This window comes from Drosophila virilis, chromosome 5 (genome assembly GCF_030788295.1).
Source record: "Drosophila virilis strain 15010-1051.87 chromosome 5, Dvir_AGI_RSII-ME, whole genome shotgun sequence".
Lineage (NCBI taxonomy): Eukaryota > Metazoa > Arthropoda > Insecta > Diptera > Drosophilidae > Drosophila > Drosophila virilis.
The window spans coordinates 14,093,110-14,116,146 of NC_091547.1; the positions used below are offsets into that span (position 1 = coordinate 14,093,110).

General features: G+C 34.3%; 3 protein-coding genes, 1 long non-coding RNA gene and 1 other non-coding gene across 9 annotated transcripts; 3 read left to right on the forward strand and 2 right to left on the reverse strand.

The window, feature by feature from the left end:
• The first annotated feature begins 1,752 nt into the window (after nt 1–1,752).
• On the forward strand, nt 1,753–2,993 carry Mlp60A (Muscle LIM protein at 60A). Of its 2 annotated transcripts, XM_015173817.3 has the most exons (4): nt 1,754–1,899; nt 2,034–2,167; nt 2,230–2,389; nt 2,796–2,993. In XM_015173817.3, exons 2-4 carry the CDS (start codon nt 2,053–2,055, stop codon nt 2,797–2,799), a joined length of 279 nt encoding a protein of 92 aa, XP_015029303.1. In that variant the 5' UTR covers nt 1,754–1,899; nt 2,034–2,052; the 3' UTR covers nt 2,800–2,993. The 2 variants fall into 2 exon arrangements, with proteins under 2 accessions (XP_002050005.1, XP_015029303.1); XM_002049969.4 differs by lacking the exon at nt 2,796–2,993 and having other exon boundaries at nt 1,753–1,899; nt 2,230–2,393.
• Nucleotides 2,233–10,268, reverse strand: LOC26531096 (uncharacterized). The gene is made up of 6 exons (XM_032436599.2): nt 10,195–10,268; nt 9,369–9,430; nt 8,912–9,111; nt 8,689–8,791; nt 3,374–4,225; nt 2,233–3,313 (listed from the first exon to the last, which is right to left on the reverse strand). Exons 1-5 carry the CDS (start codon nt 10,241–10,243, stop codon nt 4,208–4,210), a joined length of 432 nt encoding a protein of 143 aa, XP_032292490.2. The 5' UTR covers nt 10,244–10,268; the 3' UTR covers nt 2,233–3,313; nt 3,374–4,207.
• Nucleotides 3,464–6,843, forward strand: LOC26530898 (uncharacterized). Of its 3 annotated transcripts, XR_011416980.1 has the most exons (8): nt 3,480–3,544; nt 3,608–4,275; nt 4,402–4,836; nt 4,904–5,001; nt 5,059–5,285; nt 5,496–6,045; nt 6,172–6,301; nt 6,359–6,843. It is a non-coding gene; the product is annotated as an uncharacterized protein (transcript). The 3 variants fall into 3 exon arrangements; XR_011416982.1 differs by lacking the exon at nt 3,608–4,275 and having other exon boundaries at nt 3,464–3,591; nt 5,107–5,285; nt 6,359–6,841; XR_011416981.1 differs by lacking the exon at nt 3,608–4,275 and having other exon boundaries at nt 3,464–3,591; nt 4,904–4,996; nt 6,359–6,841.
• A 947-nt stretch (nt 10,269–11,215) lies between the features above and the next one.
• Nucleotides 11,216–12,337, forward strand: LOC138911394 (uncharacterized). Its single transcript, XR_011416983.1, has 3 exons — nt 11,216–11,356; nt 11,840–12,183; nt 12,263–12,337. It is a non-coding gene; the product is annotated as an uncharacterized lncRNA (long non-coding RNA).
• Nucleotides 12,338–12,470: 133 nt separating this feature from the next.
• On the reverse strand, nt 12,471–22,631 carry enok (enoki mushroom). Of its 2 annotated transcripts, XM_015174401.3 has the most exons (8): nt 22,098–22,493; nt 21,899–22,034; nt 20,260–21,134; nt 19,833–19,916; nt 18,239–19,206; nt 17,767–17,986; nt 14,038–17,563; nt 12,471–13,780 (listed from the first exon to the last, which is right to left on the reverse strand). In XM_015174401.3, the coding sequence occupies exons 3-8, from the start codon at nt 21,117–21,119 to the stop codon at nt 12,578–12,580; spliced, it is 6,861 nt and encodes a 2,286-aa protein (XP_015029887.1). In that variant the 5' UTR covers nt 21,120–21,134; nt 21,899–22,034; nt 22,098–22,493; the 3' UTR covers nt 12,471–12,577. The 2 variants fall into 2 exon arrangements, with proteins under 2 accessions (XP_015029887.1, XP_015029888.1); XM_015174402.3 differs by lacking the exons at nt 21,899–22,034; nt 22,098–22,493 and adding an exon at nt 22,539–22,631.
• Nucleotides 22,632–23,037: the final 406 nt, after the last annotated feature.

Consider the following 23,037-nt stretch of genomic DNA (forward strand, 5'->3'; position numbering starts at 1 on the left):
ACAGCCGTTTATTTTTAAACCTTAATTTAAATGTGGACAAAGCTTTCCGGCGAATTTTGCCGGAAATTTGATTTGGGATTTGGAACTATAGGTTCCCAGGACTCTATCAATGGTATGGTAAGACCAAGGATATTTGGGTCATCTAGAAACCATAGAGGGAGTAGGGGATGGCTGAATAAAATGCATGCATATTCATATTTCAGGACCATATCCGAGAAATTGTTGCACGAATTTCGAGGTTTTGGTTGACCAGGACTATATATAAAACGGAGAGCTAGTGACATCAAATTAGAAATGTAGCGCGTATTAAATATATAAAACATCTGGAACTACCCTCGAATTTAAACTACAACTTCAATAGTATTGTCCTTTTGAGAATATTCTAAATTCTATGACATAAGGTCTGCTGCTAAGAATTGCATGAAGATCTGTTAAGATCAAGTAAGTCGCTGTAGTTGGGAACAAAAAAAGCAGCGAATACACACAGCACAAAATACAATATATTCGCTAAATTTGCCGCAGACACGTGGCTTGTAAATCCACATTAGGATACGGTTTCTTTAATAACTTTTGTATTACTAAGCCGATCTCAGTGAAATTATAGAATATTCGCAATTGCATTAAATTTGTGGCTTAAGTGTGTGGGCTGTTTCAATTGATTTATTTTTTGTATTTATAAGTATGCGGTGGAAGCGGAGGTGTTAATGTCTAAATATAAAATGAAAGATGCTCGATCCAAAAGCTTCATGCCCTCTTGTGGTGATATTTATAAAATGAACGTCTATATAATATAACAGGGGGTCGGAGATGCTTCCTTCTGGTAAAAGGATGTAATACTATGTTATGGAAAGAATCTTAGCACAGCGGGGCTTAAGGAATCTCCTAATCATATTAAAGTTTTTATTCTTGACCTACTTCACAGCCAAAAGTTGTAGCGCAACATTTTCAGTAGAAGCATTTTTGGCCGCGCTCTCCACACAAGTGCAACCACTGTGCATTGGGGAAGGAAATATTAAATACCGATACAAATCTATAACATACATGCATAAGTATATACATATTTTCATACACATGTACATTTTCGAATGTTTCTGTACAACATTTATTTATATTTATAAGCATTGTCTGCATATACAAGCCTGCATATATGTATGTATATGTATATACATACGCCTGTACTGATGATTGAATATGTGGTGTATTTTTATCCCCAGTTCACATAGGGCATACATGGCTTTTACATATACCGTCTGCCTACCCGTCTCGTCTCTCTGTTTAAGCGTAATATTGGATGCCGCGATATTGAAGCCACAAAATATCCGTCCATGTTCACTCTGGAGCCATCTCATTTTGCATGTAGACTGCTGATGACGTCATCCAGAGATCTGGCTAAAAATAAGTTCACTACTGAGCATGAGTCGCCAAGCATATAATATATATTTAAGACCCCGTTCAGCAAATTCAATAAGTAAATACAGCTAAGAGCGTTCCAGAGTCGGATACATCCGACTGCACGTTGTTGTACATGCATGGTTGCAGAATAATCTATATTTGAATATGCTCTGAACTCTTTTAGCCCAGGGGGGGATATATGTATGAAAAGTTAGGAATGTACAACATGTAACAGCTTTAATATTTTACTTAATTGTTAATAAAAATATAAATTGTTAAGTAAATATTTGTAATCTACATTTTTTCATACTGGTTATGTAGAAATCAAAAGCCAAACAAAAAACTGTCGATTATATTTATCGCTTTATTGCCGCATTTCTAACAAAACATATTTTTTGTTGTGCCGTGTGCATCCACAAATATAGACTACCAGAGTACAGAATCTTTCCAGTTTAGTCGGCATCGTCTTTGACATACAGGAACTTCTTTACAAGTGTACCATTGTTGGTATGTACAAGTGTTAAATGTATTTATAGAACCAAAGGTCTTACATTACGCATATACTTGTGAAAAAAAAGTTGACGCATATTATAATTGTTTGCCCTCTAAATAATCAGAAAAAAAATATCCATTTAAAACAGCTCTTGCAGATATAATATAATGCCATTCGTTCCGGTAGAGACACCCAAATGCCCAGCGTGCGGCAAGTCCGTGTACGCCGCTGAAGAGCGCGTCGCTGGTGGCTACAAATTCCATAAAACTTGTTTTAAATGCAGTAAGTAGCTAATGATCCTCTTATTTGAACAGCATAAATACAAATTGATCATTTTCTCAAAGGTATGTGCAATAAGGCTTTGGACTCAACAAATTGCACCGAGCATGAAAAGACACTATTCTGTAAGAATTGCCATGGACGCAAGTATGGACCTAAGGGCTATGGCTTTGGCGGTGGTGCTGGCTGTTTGTCAACGGACACGGGTGCACATTTAGCGAGAGAGTAAGTAACTAATTATTATTTTCTTTGTCTAGCTTTTATACCCTGTTGGAAATGGCTGATTAGCTAATGGTAAATGTAACAGGGCATAAAGCAGCATCCCAGCTAGATCCCAGACACCTTCGCCTGTGTGTTTGCCACGTTGCTCTCAGGTATCAGACAATCCCAAACTGGGAACAAAAGTTTTCGTTTACCATACTCGGAGCGAACTATAAATATTTGCTGCCGTTTAATTAAATATCCGAACATTCTTAACATTTCTCGCAGATTATAAAATCTATGCAGTGTACATACACAAAATCAAATAATTTTTTACATGTAAATATGTAAAATATATTATTCGTTTATATATCTGCATTTATTTGTTTAATTAACCTAATAATTTGTTTGTTTTGCTTTTTAATTTCAGTTAATATGGTTCCTGCCAAGTATCATTTGATAAACTCAATTTTATGTTCGAGAGATGGTGAAAAATTCATTTCTTGACCCTATGTGTTATAATTATCCTGACATATGTGAATCTTATGAAAATCAAATATTTTTGTATTCATTTTCATTACTGACTGTAAAAAAATAAATGAAATAAAAACTTAGAATAATAAATCTATATATAGCTCTGGTATAGCGTTATGCTCAACATGAACATATCGTAGCAGCTCATCTTGCAGAGCTATAAGTAAGGATTTCAAAAAGCGTAAGCCTGCTGTACTTGCGAACTATTTTCGATACGGCGAGTTTCACCCTGCTGACCCTTGAAGTCTGTTCGTTTCCATTTGCTAGACACCTCAATTTTTATTCCTAACCCAATCCTACTTTGATGGTTTTCTTTTATATCAAAATAGTCCAAGTACAGAGAATGCCACAGCCAATTAACAAACTACAGGGTATAGAAAGGTGCGGGGCGTTTTTCTTCTGAGTCAGCATAGTCTACATTTTGATTTGATAATACATGTATTATAGGAAGTTTCAATATTTCAAACAACTTGCCTTCAGCTCTTTTTCGGGAACTCTCACTTTTTTTGACATTCAAATATAAATATAGATTGCCATGAATAATTATAATTAAAACATTAATACATACTAAATAAAATTTGTGTAGTCGTTTCCTAGTTTTAAAAATGTTATAATTCTGATAAATATGAGAACTGTGTGAGCTATGTAAGGAAAACTAACACAACGAGTACTTTGGATGAAGTGTGTAAAAGGTATTTAAACTTTTAGTTGCCAGAATTTTGAAAAGTATGACTTACCTGGTCAAGAGTGCCTGGCCAGGACTACATGAAAAATAATACGCTGGGCCAATCCAAAGAGATCAGTCGAGAGTTCCCGTCTAGGGAACACCCTGAACGATCTTCTACCAACACCGACAGCACTCGCGCTACACGTTTGTTTGATTAAGCATTTAAGGTCCGAAGCTTTTCTGAAATGCAGTTAGCATTGCAGTTCAAGATGGTTGTTTTGATTGTTTTGCCCATATTAGAGCCAGTGTCATCCAACTCGGCAAATTGATTGGGGCGAGTTAAGGCCCCCGAAGCGGGAGCCCGGAAGGGCTTGCGGTCAGAAACGCCATGGAGGCAAATATTGCAGAGTTTAGCATGTTGGCAAAGCCCTTGCGACTGTCCATCATAGCCTGGTAGTAGCCGCAATGACAAAGTAATCCGGCGATAAAAGAATAATTTCCATTCACCTATCATGCCATGTCGAGAGTCCGCGTGCAGCCGCCCTTTATCGCTGTTTTTTGGGTAATACCAATAATCGTATCTTTCGGGTAGAGAGAACCGACGAGCGGATGACTTCTAGCCGGAAGAGGGCTTTGAAAATTTACGGGAAGGGGCAAACCTAAAATACGGTAAAACGTCAATTACATGCATTTAAACGGTTTGAATAAGGTAATTGACTTTTGGACATTCACGTCCATCGTGAATCACACAGTATATAAATATATTTAGAGGCACCTCTTAAAATTTATAGAGGAAAATATTGAATTATTAAACCGCGTTTTATTTTTATTGCAGGTCTCATTCAGTCATCGTTCTATTAACTATTAGTGGAACGTGATAAAAGTTAATGAATATAATCGGAGTCTGGAAACTGAGCACCTTAAAATAAACAGATTTAATTTGAAGGCACTTTAAAGGGCAGAATTAGCACTATGTTGCCTTTTATGCATCAGCGGCAATCGGTTTCTAGATATCGCTACAACTTTATACTTGCGTTAAAAACAAAAATAAAAGCTGTCCATTTTTCCTCGAAAACTTTTCGTAATAAAATGAGAAAAAATAAAGTAGCATATGAGGTCTGCTGGCAATTGCATAAAGGTTGTTGCGAAACAGGTCAAGTGCAAAAATGTCCGACTAAGACACCAACAAGCTATTTTTATAATTCTTTGAGTGCAATAGAAAATTTGGTAATTATTTATTTGTATAAGCTCATCAGACGCAGCTATAAATGTTAGTACATTCGCGATATATATCCACAAGTAGAAAAACGGAAATTAACTCAAATAATTCTTTGTAGGTAAAACGATTTTTAAAAATTCCAGTTCAGAAATTAAGTGGAGATTTCAACACTTGTTACATAACAGAAGAGTCAGAAATTTAGTACTTAAGGGTTGGGTAAGTCCTTATTAAATGTTTGTTTATCACATATAACATTATTTACTGCTCATATAGGCTAAACAATTAACTAATGCGGATGAGTCTTACTCCAACAATTTACAGAATCTTTTAAAACTTCGCGAACAATTACTTATAGATCGAACAATATATTTGACTTCTTGGTTTGAAAGACAAAAAGAACGGTTCAAGTCTAAAGGATTTCTGGAGAAAATTTTAAAAGTTAAAGAAAAACAGCAAAAACTTATGCTTAAAATGGAAGAGGAACGACAATATTTAAAAAGGTATGCTGCTTGAAAATATTATAAAAAATAGACGAAAAACACAACAAAACATCATCACATATGCTTCCTTTTCAGTGTTGTTTGTTTCTTTCCGAGTTTCCTAATTTCCACATGTTCTATATATTCTAATATCTCAAATAAATTGAAATAACTGGCTCTTTTCTTTTTCTCTCATTTCATTGCTTCTTTGTTTTTAAACATTTTTTCTAGATTACTGCGCTTTAATAAGGACAAGTCAAGTTTAGTCACTGAAAATTCGCAAAACCAGTCAATTTTAAGAAATACAATGGGATATCATAGGCCTTGCCATTTACCTATGTTTGCAGGAAATACCTCTACAAACTTAAGCCAAGAATTTGTGCGTTGTATACTATTGTCGCATAATATATCCAGCTCAACGATCTGTAAACAAATTGTTTGTAATTTACAGTCAAAGAAGTTCTGGAAACAACTTAATAAACTTCTAATTTTTCAAAATAATCTCCAGTTCAAAGATAAGAGAACACTTTCATATACAAGTTTTGTTGCTGCGAATTTTATCACTCGAAACTTACTACTAAAAAAAGCGTATCTAAACGAAAGGAGCTTTGTTAAACAAGCAGCGACAAGAAAATTATATAACGATGATTCTGTTTTAAAACTAATTGCGAAACCTACAACACTTAAATCTCATCCGATTGTCAGCCCTCTTAAAATGAAGTCTGAGAAGTGTCCACAGAAAAATATAAATGCTGATAGAACGATGACAATTGATTCAGATGTAAGTATATAATTTGATTTATACGTGCATCACAAAACAAGAACCACCTTACATGGATAGTCAGAGCTTGAGATGGTTTTTCCTCTTGCCTGAAATGAACTTCACTTTTTTTATGTAATCTTTTAGGAAGTCGTCCAAAATCCAAAAAGTTTAACCCATGCATGCGTTGGAGAACTTCTAAATTGGGCTTTACGATGCTTTTTGAGTACAATAATTCTATTAAACAAGGAGCCTGTCCATTTCCCTACATCTTCGGGTAGGTAAAAGCTTGTCAATTTAGATTTTTTGTTTTTGTATTTTATCCTATTCAAAGCATGTTGTTTGAGTAAAAGAGAGGGATCCTATTTTAATATATACAAACGCTGTATCCTGGATATGACTTTTGAAGCATTAAAAAGTCATTGGAAAGGGTCTAAAAATGTGAAATGTTTAAGTTCTCTTCCCAATATTCTAAGCTCGTTGCGTTGCAGACCCCTTTCGATATGCAGAAGTGCAAATAAAAATAATTTAGTGAATAAAATCAATCAAAAGCACTCTGGAAATCATTTGGCTTGTCACGATCGGATTGAAAAAATCACAAATGTCGAAGAATATGATGCACATGAACGCTGGGAAAACCATCCTTATAAAGAATGCGAGCTTCTGAAACTATTGATTAATGAACTAATGGTTCAGCATATAAAACAGGTTGTTAAGTGTGAATTGTTTGGCAACTTTTATCAGTGAACAATTTGTTTTCGGTGTCTGAGTGTACTAATAAATATTATCATCATCGTTGAGTCGCGAATTTCTATATTTTTGCGAATAAAATAGCGAATTTAAAAGAGCAACACATAAACACACCTCACACACCTCAAATGTAATACAATCGCAATTGCAATGATATATATATAAATATTCAAGAATCTACATGTCAAATTTTGGGACTCTGGCTCTTAAAACCCAAGAGATTGGCTCAAAAAACTGGATTTCGATCGGACTGCGCGGGCACTAGAAGGATCTATGCTCATACATACGAACGGACAGACAGACGAACGGATATGGCTGGATCGACTCGGCTACTGATGCTGATCAAGAATATATAAACTTTAATGGGTTCAGAGTATACAAATAAATAAATTTTAAAAAATTTACAAATGTTTTAAAATTATTTATTTATTGAATCTTTGGTGAATAGATATTGGTTAATTTGTTGTGTATAGTGTGTTTCCGGTCAAATCAGTTTTGCGTAAGTTTCGTAAAATAAACTTCGATTGGGAGTTTTGGTAAATCAGTAGTATACGCGAAGTTCGGATGGTTTACAACCGGAGCATCTAAAAAATGTAACTTTCTGTTACTTTTGCCATTATTATTCGATATTGTCATAATAGCAGATTCTTCTGCCAGCGCTGTTACTTCGTTATCCGCGTTTGAACGAGCCAAAATTACGTTTGTGGTTGCATTCAATAGCTGTGCGTTGCGTAATTTTCGCCTGTCGGTAAAGTTGTTTTGGGGTTGTTCTATCTGGGGTTTTATAATTTTTGAGCTATTTGTATTTGCGTGTGTCAAATTATATGCATTTAATACTGTTGCATTGGCATGCAATTTTCGACGTCTTAAATAAAAATGCTTTGTTTTATTTATATTTTTAAATTGCGGAGATTCGGTAGTGCTAATGGACTTGGAATTAACAAGACCAATATTTTTTTGGTTTTGTGTTTTTTTAATTCTAAGCGAAACGAATTTATTATCTGTACGGTCGTCCTTTTTTAAAATTTTTGATGCGTTCTTTGTCGAAAGACCATTGAATGGCTTTTCATTATAATGCGTAAGGTTGCCTAATGATTTATTCTCAGTGCTTAACTGGCTCTTCCTGCAGGTATCGCATTTTTTTTTATTAAAGGTATATAGTCTAGGGTGCTCACGGTGTGATACATTTATTTTTGAGATACTGTTGGTCTTATTTAATATTGCATTCGGTATATTTGTTGTTCCTGCTTGATTTAATGTTGTCAAATTAACAATTTCTTTGCGTATGTCCGTTTCGACTTTTGTTAGAATATTTAAATGTTGAAGTCCCGCAGTTGTTATTTTAATAATATTTTCAGTAGATTTTATTGGCTCAAATTCAGAAATATCATCATCAAACATCTTGACATTTTGAAGTCCCGCAGTTGTTGTTTCAATTATAGTTGCAGTGGATTTTATTGGTTCAAATTTATGAATATAATCATCCAGCATCTTGACATTTTGAAGTCCCGCAATTGTTGTTGTAATAATAGTTTCAGTGGATTTAATTGGCTCAAATTTATGAATATCATCATCCAGCATTTTGACAGTTAACTTATTTGCAAATGGTTTGTCTTGAGCAACGATTTGGGGTTTCAATTTATTTTCGCTCATAAATTCCTGATTTGCTTTATATTTGAAGTTTTCAGGTGAATAGGGAACAATGACATCGTCGAGAGTAAAGTACGTATGTGCTACGAATGGTTCGTATGTCGTGTTATTTTTTGGCATAATGTTTGAAATACTTTCGGCAGCCTTAAAATAATTTGAAACGTTTGCGTTATCTCTGTTCACAGGTAAAGTTAAATTGGTAAGTTCATTACAATTTGTAAAGCTTTTATAGTCTGAATGAATATTTTTAAAATTTGTATTTACTGTTGTCGTTGTTGCTGATGTCGTAGGTAATTTAGCAGATCTTAAATATGTTCGCAGAACTTGCGGTGACAAATAACCATCGTAAGTATTCTTAAACGTGTTCCTAAAAGTCAAAAAATTAAAATAACGTTATGAATTACTTTATACTTTATAAACAGTTTAGCCAATTGAAAGTAAGTTGATTTTAATGACGAGGCTATAAAAATGTAATGTTAAGAAATACCTTATTTGGAGTCCATTATATGGACTATGTTCCCGTACACTTGCATATCCATGCGTAACTAAAAATTTTCCCATACGCTGTTTTTGGGTGGGCACTGTTGGCATTCTAGTCGGATACCAGTACAGTTTTCTATATTGACTTGGGTGCTTATTACTTATTTGATTGTACACAAGAAAAGCCTGTGGATCATAAGACCACATCTGAAATGTAAAGAATACAAATATTAGACATGTTTATTGGGTCGCGAGACTTTTGTCAAACAAAGCTGTTTATTATGCTATGCTTTGTGTAAAGCTTTCAATCGCATTGAGCATTGTTTCTTAATAAACTACTTTAATATACGCATAGGCCATTTTTCTTTTGTGACTAATTGAGACGCATATTTAATTATTAAAGAATAATTCAATGGATGCAAGCTGTAAAAATGTTCTTAACTTAAGCACATTGTTATACATACCCCTGTATTTTGCCGAATATTGTCTGGGAAAACACTCGTTATAAATAAAAGAGTAATTGTCCCTGAAACAAAATAAATTACAATAAAATTAATACAATTAAGAAACGCTTGGGGATACCCTCAACCCCAGCAGCTCGCGCTGAGTGCGTTTGCTTTATGATTTATTTTGGAATCGATCAGTGCCTTCTGGTCTCTTCCAAGCGAATGAATGAAGGTATGTAACTTATAAGAAGCTACATTTGGTGACTCTAGCTCTAGGGTCTAACCTAAGAGATTAGCTCAATGGGTTCAGGGTATATTAATCGATTGAGATGCAATTATTTTTCATTTGCATGTGTGTACAGTATATCAAGAACTGATTTAACAAATTTGCAATATATTCTTATTTATATACAAATTAATGTAAAGTAAATTTTAATTTACTTTCTCTTATAATTTATTTATTAACAAATTTTCAGGTTTCGTCCGATCTCTTTTAAACTTAATTTTAAAACTCTACTATTACTCTATTAAAAATGTGTTTCATCAATTTAAAAACTCCAGCCGCAACTTGTTTGCTTTTCACCTGATCGCATTCAAAATTAAATTCAAAAATTCTTGTGTAAATTTATCTGATAAGCTTTTCGAGAAATCCACTATTATTGTATGAAATGGCATGTTTAATATTTAATAAACGAAAGTTTATTTTGCTACTTCAAGATTTTCACGTGGGCGGAATCCGTTGGTTCTTTTTTTGATGGATTAAATATTTCATTTCTAAACCGTAAAGCACAGAGCTGGTCCCATATTATTATTTAAAAAAAATTTATTTAAATGATAAATTTACCAAGACATATATGGACAATGTTAAATGTTTGAAAAAGTTTTGTGAACATGCTGAACAGCTTCTCACTGAGAGAGATTTAAGACTAATCAGCACCATAGCAACAACTTTTAAATGATTTTCCAACAAGTATACCCTTTAAGTTTATATATCTTTATAAATATAATCATATTTCTTTATAACTATAAATAACAAGGGTTTACTGTTTTTTTTTTAATTACTTCCCCGACGTTGGATAAAATTAGATGGACATCGGAATCTTTAATCGTAAAACTATTAATTGAATAAATATTTAGTTTTACGAAAGTTCTTCTATGCTAATAGGAGTATGCACATAGCACATAATTTCGATATACTGTTTGAATGTCCTAAAACTAGTTAATTCGTAAAAAAATGTATTTGCAGGTAGGCGCAAATAAAGTTGATAATGAAAGATGCCTTACCTTTTGGTGTGGGGTATCTTTGCGTTCAGTATTTCCAAACAAGTCATTATTACTCGTTAAATTGTTTGTGCCACGGACCATAACATCACATGCATGGGCGAATTTCACTTGTTTTCGTGTATTTACTGCTTTGCTTCGTATCATGCAACTTACTAAACATCTAAGATGCTCTAGTCGGGAGTTTCTGACTAGGGCATACCCTGAAGCCTCCTCTAGCAATACCAACAGCTGCAGATTTGATAAAGCTGTAATAAAAAAAAACAATTAAAGAAGCTCGGCAGTTAAAACTAAGAGACTTGCTCAAAAACGGGATTTCGATATCAATTTGTATCTATTGCTTGGAAATGGAACAATTTATTGATTATCGGAAACAAACTCGTTCGCGGGCATTAGGATTTACAATTCTGGTCTTTTTCGGCGGATGGCTTAACGCAAGCGTCTGGCCGTCTGGCAAAAAATATTGATACTCTACAGCCGAAACACTTTTCCAACATTTCCAACGTTCGCGCACCATTAAATCCGTTTTTACGAAGAAAATAAATACATGCTCGTTGTTGCAAATTTAAATCCATTTCTAAAATTGTAAAAAATCGCAAGCACACAGAGATGGATTTACTCTTGACTCCGTAACAGATGTACCATCTTAACAAAAAAGAAATACAACTCAAACTGTAAAGATGGGAGCGCCACACGGTTGTTATTCCGGAAACATTTTGATCAAGGTGGTATATCGCAAAAAAAAAAGCCAACATATCACATTAATATAAGACTTTAATTTACACCAAAGATTAAAACTATTGTAATCATTTTTATCAAATTACAACACATTTTAATGTTTTAACATTCATAATTCTATATAATTTGAAGCATACGAGCTTAGTTGCCACAGAGCAATTAAAAATCAGCTTATGTTGCAATTATGACATATAAATAAAGTTAGATTTTAAAAGGAAGTTGAACTTATACAAAAAGGGCTTTTGCCCTAATATTTGCGTGCCTACCATTTGGTATAGCACAATTGATTTTAGTGCATTTTATATAAATAATAATATTAAGCTCTTATCAGCAAAAGCTGCAGACCTTGGAATTTTTAAAATTTAAAATGTAAAGAAACCTTGACCACACTCACCATGTTTGGGGAAATCCCACAATTCACTTAAGTTCACAAAATTTATCCGAAAAATAATTAATAATCTTCTTTGAAGATCGAGCCAAGCTCAATCGAATTGAGTTCATATGAGGATGTTCGATAGAGGGCTCAGGAAGAGCATTCGGACGGACCGCAGCTTTATATTACCGCTCGGACTTCTATATGACTTCAAATTTTTACTGGTAGATTAGTCAATTCGCTGCGGTAAAAATAGCCAACAAGCCAAGTATCTGTGATTGGCGCGTTACACATGGCTGTCTAAAACGCAAATGGCCTTGAAGATAAAGAACAAATGTATTAAAATAAAAAGTTGAAACAATTAAGTTAAACATTTCTCTTCATTTTTAAAAGCCAGGACCTCGATCCAGCGAATAAAAAATTTAACCAGCAATAAAAAAGGTATTATTTATAAAGTACAAGCAAAAAATTGCGCCCATTTACAAATTCCCCAATTTTAATCATTTTAACTTATTTTTAGTGAATGTTGGGTTTAATATGTATTATACCATAATAAGTTGAATAAGTTATGTTAGCGATATTCTTAGACGATATAGTACTTAATATATATAGATTAAACAAATGTATTGCAATGCAATGACAAAAACAGCAATATTCGAAACCCCAATAGTTGGAAAATTCATCCTATATGATATATTAGTCCAATATAAATAAATAGGTGTTTAAAATTAATATACTTGTAATACACAGAATTTATATTTATTCACAACACAATACAAGTAGGTAGAATTTATATTATTTTATATAATACCTTGTGTATGATGAACTTTGTTTTTTATCTGCGTATTGAGCTGTTCAACGGCAAGTATGGCGAATATGTGGGATACATCGGATTAGGTTGAGTAGCTCTCTGCAATACGCATGCGTCTTGATACTGAGATTGCATGTTCATAACGCCCATTTGCATTGGAAGCTGAGAATTTGCATATTCACCACCCGAACTATAAGCTGATGTGGGAGGACTCTGCTGAGGCGACATTCTGTAGCTGTTGATGGCCCCATAATGTGACATAAGATTTGGACTGATGTGCACATTGGCTGTGCGATTATTTGAACTGCTGCTAATTGCCGCTGAAGAGTGTTGTATGGGGGCGGACGGCGTGTTTCGAGTATTTCTATTAGTGTTCTGAGCTGCTGTACTCGGCGTTATGTTCATGTTGCTAGTGTAATATTTATACTGTAAAGGTGTTACTTGTGTTTGCAACATATTTGGAGGCGTAGAAACATTTCTATTTTGCATTAATAAATGTGGAGGAGGGGTCATAGAATTGGGTGGAATTGGGTGGTGTGGCGACGGTGTTAAATTCGTTTGCGCTCCTGGGGATGTATTACACGGCTGAGATTCAAGGCAATTGGTAAGTTGCTGAAGTTTTGAAAGACTACATAAATGTCCAACTAAAGATGATGTGGTGCCACCGCTGTTTGATGATATGGACTGTTCATTATTAGCTACGGACGACGGGGGCCCTAAAGAAGTGGCGACCGGTATACGAGATGTGTTTGATACAATGTCATTTGATGGCATGTTATTTTGTAAATAGAAATTATTTACAGCACAAGCTGATGACGGTTGTTCAATGCGTTGGTGAGAGTTTGAAAGGGAATGAACTGAGCTATTTAGCGACATTCTCTGTTGAATCACAGCTGGCATTCCAACTATATCATAATTTGATGGGTTTGTCGAAAAGTTTTGAGTAATCTGCGGTATAGGTATATAATCCAAAGGTTGCATATTCTGCTGATGACCATGTTGTCCACTTGACTGCGCAAACTGTAAGCTACCAATTCCATCTTGTTGAGCCTTAGATATATTTGAAACCGTGCTTTGAGAGTGTTGGTGATGAGAATTTTGAGAAGTCCCTCCTGTTGGAACTTTAGCATCACGTTGCTGAGAATTATTTGACGAATTGCTATTGCGAATTTGCTTGGGTGTAGGTTCTCGATGTGATGTTGACGGGGAGTTCGCAACGATATCCGGCTGAAAATAAACCAAACACATTAGGGTTTTGTATTTGTTGACGAAATTTATAAAAACAGGTCAATGTAATGGGAGTACCCGACTAGGAGATAATTGAAGAAACACAGCCGTAAGTAAAATAGTTGTAAGTGGCATTTGTGCTTGTTAGAAGGAAGAAAGTTTGACTAACAGATCGATGGTGGGTCCAGGGCACTCCCAACTCCCGAGGACTCTTGTTTTTTTTTTTTATAAGATTAGTAATATTTTATAATATTTACCTGCACAGTTAGTTTCCTATTTTGATGTTGATGTTGTGAATTTCCTATTATATTCAAGTTTGGAGAACCCTCTGGAGGCAAATTCATATTTATATTGTTTTGCTGTTGCATATGTGAATTTTGGATTGACATGTGCATAGGTGTTGTTGCTGACTGATTTTGCATTGAACAGTCAGAAAACTGTCTGTGCATAAGTCCATTGGTGTTTTCAGATCCATGATTAACAGCACCCCCAATACCAGCGGGAGAGTCCATATTTATTTGTACATTTACTCCACAGTCATAATGCTGTATGGGCACGTTAGATGATGATTCTGAGGTGTATGCCATATTTGGATTTACACCAGGTTGACCGCCGACTTGCAAATTTGAGTGATTAACTGATTGCAAGATTGGTTGGGTTACTTTAATTTTCTCCTCTCGCGAAGGATCTAATGTTATGTTACCGCTTTGTTCTGATTTTTGTTTTGTGGGCAATGAGGAAGATGATTCCCGGCTCAATGAACTTGATATTAAAATTGTTGATTCTGCTTGGTTAGAATTCGTAGGTCTGGTTATCGTGTTCTGCGCATTGTCTATGGATTTTACTTGTTGTGTGTGATCGGCAGTTGTTTTAAACAACTTTTGTTGATTGGTGCACTTCTGATCAAACATATTCGATTGGTTAACATTATAATCATTACAATTAAGTGTATGCCCTTCATCTCTTAATGTATTGACAGAGCTGTTGGAGGATACTTGTTTTGACAAATCTTCTTTTTTTCCTGCAACTTTCCTGTCAACCTTCTGTTTATCCTTTGTATGGTGCATTTGGTGATGAGCATGCATTGCTAAATTGGCCGATTGGTATAGGTTTTGTGTAAAGTTATGTGTATATGCCATAGTAGTTGCGAGGTCTTTATGAAACTGTTTTTGACCCTTTTGCGATGCTGGGTCTAAATTACAAAGATTATAGCTGTAATAGTCCCACTGCCAATATTGAGAAGTATGATGGTAGTTTGGCATTTGATTTATTGGGAACTGAGATGTTATTGGATTTTGTAACTGAGAATGGTCGTTGTTTTTAAGTTGAATTTTATCTCGTATAGGCAATGAAGACGTCGAGGCACGTACGTTTGATTTTTCTTCTTCCTTAACTTGAAGTAATTGCGTCGATTTATTCATATCCTTTTCTGAGCTTATACTTGTTTTATTTGGATTAGGCGCGTCTGTTTTTTTGCATAAGGTGTTCACATTTTCCGACTTTGCAATACAAGATTCCAGAACTGCTTTTTTATTTATTTTCTGTTTAACATCAGTTTCTTGCATTACAGACTCCAGAGGTTTTCCAGGGCTTACTTTTTCGTGATTTGTAGGTGCTTTGTCAATTTCACTGCTTGCCTGTTTACTGCAACTACTCAAAACCTTTACCGGAGACGGTTCAGTTTTGCTAGTTTCAATTTTTTCGGGAGAGCCACTGAGCTTAGTATCAGTTTTATCAGCTTTGGCTTTTTTGACGCAACCATCAAGGGCTTTGGAAGAATTACTTCCCGATGCTGACACCACGACGGATGGTTCTTTAGTAGGTTCAGTTGTAGTGGGACCATTTTTAGAACTTTGTTCATCCGAGTTCTGTTTTATGGGTTCATTGTTTTCCAAGCATTTATCATTAACAATAGGTACTTTAGTTTCAGTTTTTTCAACTACTGGTAAAACTTTGCTGCCATTTTCAGGAGTAAATGAATTATTAATAACTTTTTCTTCAAAATTGATTTCAGAAGAAGCAACCGCAATAGAGTCTGGTTTTAATTCGAAATTATCTTTAATTTTGCATTCCGCTTGGCTATTAAATATATTTTCATCAGCTTTTACACTTAGCTCAATTTTACATTCCGCTGTTGCATTGTCATCGTTTTTTGTCTCGAATGAAGTCGTATCAGAAAACAATGCTTTCTTCGTTTTCTTTGCAACGGCATCTAAGACTTGCTCATTACTGTGCTCAGTGGAGTTCTTTTCTTTTTCCATTAACTGCGGACTAAGCTCAACTTCATGTTTTTCGTTTATTACTTCGATCACTTGAGCATTATCACATTCGCCTAATGTAATTTTACTGGAGCTTTGACCGGCAGCCTTCGTTTCTTCATCCCGTTTTCCATTTGATTTTTTACCTCGCAGTTTTGGAACAATATTGACAGGCTTCATAATATTTCGACTAGATTCTTGGACAGCAGCTCTTTGCAAAATAGAACATTTGTCTAAACCTTCCTTAGAATTCTGTTGATCGTTTTGGTTTGGAATATTATGTTCCACACTATCCATATTATTTTCACGTTCAAAATGCTTTCTTTTGTTGGTATGAGGAATCGAGTCTTTTCGCTTAGCCAGACGTAGCGCTCGTTTAGTCAACGCATTGTATTCTGATGATTCTGACGACTTTTTAGAATATTTACTGTCAGAAGAGTCTGAGTTTTCTCTTTTATCATCAAAAGGACGTTTACACCTTTTTGCATCATTTAGTGTTAATTGTGAAGTATCAGAGTATATGCTCTTTTTAGTGTAACTTGAAATACTATCGGTATTTTCACAAGGCGACTTATAAGGTTTCTCACAATCTTTATTTAAATCTTCAAAAAACTCATTAGTCGAAGCCACTGGAGTCTTTAAGTTTTCATCAGTTCTCTTTTTATACGAATATTTATCATCTGAATTTTCAATAAATTGAAAACTTAAATATTCGCGATTTGATATAGGTCGTATATTAAAATTGGGCGATTTAGAAATTGTCATTAACGGACTCCATCTTAGACAATCTGCTTCAATTGGTATTCGTGTTTTGCTCTGAGCCGTTTTATTATAATGTAACAAAACCTTTTTCCAATCTATTTTCACATTGATTTGAAATCTAATGTCGCCATCGTTTTTTCTTAATTTGATGAAGTTAAGGAGCTCAAATGCCAGTGCAATATCAGAAACAGCTAAGCCAGTTTTTATGGCTATATCTTTAAATGTTATTGTTTGGTTATTCCTGTACTTATACAAGTACTCTAATACAACCGATTTCCAGTATGAAAAGTATGATAGACGACCGAGATCAGAAAGTGGTTTCTCTGGCGTTCCCAACTGACCTTCTTCTCGGCTAAGTAAATAACTGAAGTCTATCAAAAATCTGCCATAACCTTGTCTTTGATACTGAGGCAGAGTCAGAATGCACGATACATTATACTTTTGAGAGCAATGCTTTTCTTTAGAAAAATATCCAACCAGATGACAGCCAACTTGATCATTTTTGGTTAATATATAAAATAGAAATGGTTCTACATCATAATAAAGAGTTTTATGATCTAAGAAAAACTTTGCAAGCAGGCATAAGTTCTGACAGTAAATCTTGTTCACATTGCCATCCACTTCAAAAACAGATATATCGCCTTGTCGAAAAATTTCAGTTCCAGGCGGTTGTTTCCAAATACATTTATTTTGATGTCGATCCAATACAGATCTACTTTTTGTATACTTAAGGCAAAATTCACATAAATAAAGTTTTAAAAGCCTAAAAGGAAAAGAAAATATGTTATCAAATAACAAAAAATAATATATTGTGAAATATTTTTGTTTTCGCTGTAAATTTTGTGAATCTCATCATAGAAAAAAACATAAAAGTGATTTCTACAATTTTGTTTTGACCTGTGCGATTAATGATTACAAAAATAATAATAGTTTTGTGACACAATAAATGACCATATTTTTATTTACCTCGCGTACTCCTGTGGAAATGGACTCGAGTACCATGTTTCAATATTCCATTTGCCCATTTCAATAGATTTGGGACTTTGTCCACAATGAATCAGAGAGTTGCTTTTCTCAGTAGTTATTTCGGAATGGTTTGTAGAAACTTTCAAAACAGCTTTTTGCAGGACTTCTTGATATAAGTTAACGTCAAAATGATTAACGCCAGGCGGTAGATGTTGATTTTCTATAAAGAGAAATTGTGTTATTTGTTAGTTAGTGTATATGGAAGAGATCGAAAATAACCCACTCCACTTAACATATTGAAATAACCCACACAAAAGTTAGGGTTTTGTTTTTTGTGAGTGATCTTGCCAAGTGGGAAACAGTTATTTTCTTTTAATTTCTTATTATAAAAAGTGTCTTTCAGTGACCTAAAGTTAATGACTACAATGTGGCGAAAAAGCTACTATAATATATATATATTATTGTAACATACCAAACGGTTTACTTCGGCTCGTAGATTTAACAGTTTGATCCTTTTCATTTTCCATACATAAATAATCAGTTCTTTCATCTAATGTTTTCTTGCGTGGTTCTTCAAACTGTTCTTTTTCATTAATCATTTGGCATCTTAAAACAGTTTCTTTTGTGAGATACGGAATATCATCATCATGTTTGCTGTATGATTTAGTACATTCAAGAGGCATAGACTTTAAGATTATTGTTCTTTTCTTTCCAATATTTGAATGGCTTCGCCTTGGGGCCAAATCTCCGTCCATGTCAACATCGTCAGATTTATTAGATGCATATTTGGTAGCTTTAATGGGATCGATGGTTTGATTAACTGTGGCATTGTTCGAATAGCTCATGCATTTAAAATTCTTTATATATTTGTTATCAACTGGATTTTTTGCAACAGCAGCAAATCCCCAATTTTCCGAGGATACGTCTTGTAAACTTGCGGTCTCATTTGGTGAAGATCGAAACTCAATTTTCTTTTCGTTTTCAAATATATTTTCTTTAAATGTACTTCTATCTGTGTCATAGTCTTCTTCATCATTATCGTCATCGCATTCAGAACTATCACTCGAGCTATCGCTTGAGTCTGACTCAGAGCTAGAAGAAGTACATGAGTCTGAAGACGTACTTTCATCTTCGCACGCAGCATTATTTTCATCATCGTCGTCATCATCATCATCGCTATCACTTGAAGTAGTTGTTGATGATAAATCCGAATATGTACGTTTCCGTTGATTAACAATCTGATCCCGATATAGTTTTCTTTGCTTTATTTGAGAATCAACTTTTGTAAGAACGATGCAATTCTTTTTCTTTTGTTTCTGGCCGACAACATTTACGGATTGTTGTGACGTCGAAGGATTATCTGTGCGTTCTTCCCTTTTAATCATCTGTCGTTTGCAATTGGAATGTGGTTTTTGGGAGACATTAGAATATGGGACAATTCTGAAAGTAGAAATTCATTTCAATTTACATTATTTAAAAATTAAAATTTGTGTCGTCTATTGCTTTCTGATTACATGCACTATATTAACAATTAACTATTAATCTCATAAGGGCTTAGAAAAAATTTAACTACCGCTCGGGTTTTTTTTATGACTTATGTTAATAAATCTTTTGCAGTTGGGTTTAACCGGCTCCGTTAAAATATAACAGTAATAAATTTAATATCGATACGAAACTCGATAGACTGGTACACCAAATAAGACCGGTTCTCTTAAAGATCTATTTTAAACCATTTTCCCTTTGCTCACTGGGCTTGTAGCAAATTGAATATATCGTTATTATTAATTAAATTTGGTAAGACCCAGTTTGACGGTGATTTTCAACCGCGATTTAGTATTACCCAGTCAGTCGGTTGTATAAGAGCGACACATATCAAATATGTTAAATGAATATCAAATGCAAGGTTTTTGATTTGAGCAACAAAGTTACAGCAATATGCATAACATCTATACCAGATGTTATAGCATCACAGCGCCGCTACTTACAGCAGTCTATGTCGGTCATATAATTTTTGTTTATTATTATTTATTATTTTTATATTAAAATTATTAAGCATTATTACTTACCTATCATTTCCATGCTCTAGTTTAATGCTTCCTGTATCCCTCTTTAATGATTTTGGATTATCAACGTTTAAACACGATTTGCATCTGAAATTTAAATAATCGGAAATATGTAATAAAACTATAATGTGTTTTACAAATCGCGTCAAGCCCAACTTAAGGGCAACTAGATTGATTAGATCAATTGGATATTAAAAATTGTAGACAATTTAAAACTTTTTACTAGTAATCATCTATACTCCCAAAATTCCAAAAAAAAAAAAAAAAAAATTTGTATAAAAAGTGTATTATGTTTACCGTACCGGGTGCCAATAGTTCAAAACCCTGGATCCTATTTTTCTTTATAGCAGCGTATAGTTTTACTTATACTCGACCTAATGTTTTTCGTTTATATATTGCACTTATAGCTTAATATTGTCAGTTAACTTACCGATATGGATGCTTGGGCTTTTTGTCCGGTATCGTATCGAGGCAGGTCAAATGAAAATGATTTTTACAAGCAAAACACTGTAAAAGGCATGGACCGCGATTGCGTAATTTGCACACAACGCAATCGGCACATTTCTGACAGTTCCATATAGAGCCTTTAGTAACAAGCATATAGAGAAGCACATAAGATTGGGATTTGCATTTTCCCGCAATATTTGCACATGTTGTATGTAATGATATTCCACATTGTTTGCAGGAGCTAAGTGGTTCAGGAATGCCATTAAGATTTTTTTGATAATTACCGGAGCAATGTGTACAAGTTTCTTCTCCTTTTATAAGTATCTCTGTTTCTGGTACAGATTTTCGTGGTGTTGTTAGGGATTTGCCCTTTTTGTATAACTTTCCTTCCTGTATCAGGAAGCCAGTATCAACGGCCTTTTTTATTGATATTTTAATTACAGTTTTAAAATCAACATTGGGAGAAAGTTCAATGCAGTTAAATTTTTGAATATAATTTTCTATATTTTTAATGGTCGATCCCTCACATTCTCCCAAATCGTTAACTGCTTTAGCTACCACTTTGTATAGATTTGTACTCTTATCAACTTTTATTCGTCTTTTCGCCATTGGCGCTTTATATGAATGCAAGCCTTTGTTGTATACTTTAATAACTGATCCAGATTCAACTGCCTTTTCTAATTTTTCAGCCACAATGTCTTCGTGGAATTTGTGATGTGTTCCAATAGCCTGACAAATTCTCTGGACACTCGGTCTTTGTTTTTGTGACCGAATTTTTGATATCGCTTCAAGTATCCATTGTTTCCAAGTGTCCATACTGATGTCATGAGCAGATTCTCTCATTTTCTTACTTTTTACCTGTAAATAATATGTTAATCGTTTTTATAACTATAACATTCCGAAGTTGTAATTCAATTAAAGCTATACATGCACATTCTTTTGACAAAAGAACTCTAGGTCAAAATTTAAATAATAATGGTACCCTCAAAAGTCCCTCAATAGACGAAGGTCAATATCATATACATTGGCCAAGATTCTCATCCGTTTTTATAAGATTTAGCCTTTTGTTTATAGCTTTACCTCTAGATCAATTTGGCATCTAATGGTAACACTAGCAAGGCCGTGGTATCACGCTAGAACATTCTATTTATTGCCATCTTTATTTTAGCCAATTTAAAAAAAAACAGAGCGCTATATTTTCAATTGTAGTGAAATCTGGATCGCAATCCCCAAAAGAGCAGGTTTACAATTTGGTCGCATTGCAATTCTTTTTGCCGGGTTCAAAGTAGGTTCACAACCTACCGCTATTCATGTTTGGATTCTTATTAGATTTAAAATTATAGATTCATATGTCGGGTTGACAAAGGCAATAAGAATAGACAGATCATTGAGAAGAAAATTGTGCAAAAGTGAAGAAATTATGTGTTACAAATTTTGAACACCTGTAATTGTCATGATTTGAAGTTAAAATCAGCTAAGATCAGATATAACACCATATATTTCTTATTGGAAACAACAGTTGATGTTCTCCCACAAGCAACACTGAAGGAAACAAACAAATATCCCAATCAGCAGGTGTCTCTCTGCTCAAAAATAAATCTGCAAGTCTAAACTAAACTCACCACAACATCACACACATCTTCGAGCTTTCTTATAAAACATTCAGAATTCCTTTTTATAGATGGTTTTTACTGCCGCGGTTGGATGTAAGATTGGCTCATATTCTGGTTTTCCGGCTAAGAAAGTGAACAGGACTGCCTAAGAATGTTAAATTGGCAGCGCTGGTGAAAATGTACTTAAAAGGATGGAGGCATCTCAAACCTTATGAAGTAGTATACACTTTCTTGATCAAGACTTCGAACTGAGTCAGTCTACTGTCCAGAATAGAACACGCTGGACTAAGCCTGTCTTGCTTGCTAAATTCAATCACATTTCAATTTGGATTCCAAAGTGGCTTGACCTCAATTATTGATCAATTTTCTTAAATTTGACCATTGTTATCGAAAGCGGCGCTTAGATTTTATTAACTTGGTTACACAAAATAAGTAATGCCCAGTGGCATTACTTGCCATACACATACAAGCATACATATGTACGTATGTATGTATAAGCTTAGGAAACACAAATGTACGTAACAACACGCATCAGAATCAATAAAGAAATATTAAAGTGCACAATTTTGACATAATGGAGCGGAAGGTTGTCGGTATTGAATTCTAATAGAGGCAACATTACACTAATTTCTTTTTGGACGTAACTTACAAAATGTTAATTCCCGATGCACTATTCACAAAGAATATTGTTTGATAATAAGTATCGTTTGTGGAAAAGTATGTTAACGTTTCACAATTCTAAGATAAAAATAACGTAAGACATAGGCGCTTTTGAAACATGGAATGGAACACTGAACGGTTAGGATATATGTGCAGCTGCCTCTAACGCCGCAGTCGCGTCATTTTTATTAGCTCTTTCTTTATTTTCATATGTATATAAATTCACATATATATAAATATTAATTTTGTTTTATCACGCAGCTCCAATCAATGAAATTGACTGAGATGAGTTACTTATACGCATGTTTTTTACGGACAAAATACGTGGTCGTTTCTGAATCAAGACTAAGATACAAAATAGAAAAGGCTACAACATATCTCCGAATGCAGAGCGCTGATGGTGCTGTGAATAAGAAATGCAGTGCCTTGTGATCAGCGATTCTCAACGGTAGCGGGCGGTATGTGGTCAACATAGATATATATGTCAA

Coding starts and splice junctions, on each gene's coding strand:
- Mlp60A (XM_002049969.4), top strand. CDS start 2,053: ATGCCATTCGTTCCGGTAGAGACACCCAAATGCCCAGCGTGCGGCAAG. Junction 2,168..2,229: donor TAAAACTTGTTTTAAATGCA/GTAAGTAGCTAA, acceptor ATTTTCTCAAAG/GTATGTGCAATAAGGCTTTG.
- LOC26531096 (XM_032436599.2), bottom strand. CDS start 10,243: ATGTTCACAAAACTTTTTCAAACATTTAACATTGTCCATATATGTCTT. Junction 9,431..10,194: donor CATTGTCCATATATGTCTTG/GTAAATTTATCA, acceptor ATTTTGTTTCAG/GGACAATTACTCTTTTATTT. Junction 8,792..8,911: donor TATAATGGACTCCAAATAAG/GTATTTCTTAAC, acceptor TTTGACTTTTAG/GAACACGTTTAAGAATACTT.
- enok (XM_015174402.3), bottom strand. CDS start 21,119: ATGAGAGAATCTGCTCATGACATCAGTATGGACACTTGGAAACAATGG. Junction 19,917..20,259: donor AAGCCCAAGCATCCATATCG/GTAAGTTAACTG, acceptor TTTAAATTTCAG/ATGCAAATCGTGTTTAAACG. Junction 13,781..14,037: donor ATAGGAAACTAACTGTGCAG/GTAAATATTATA, acceptor GTTTATTTTCAG/CCGGATATCGTTGCGAACTC.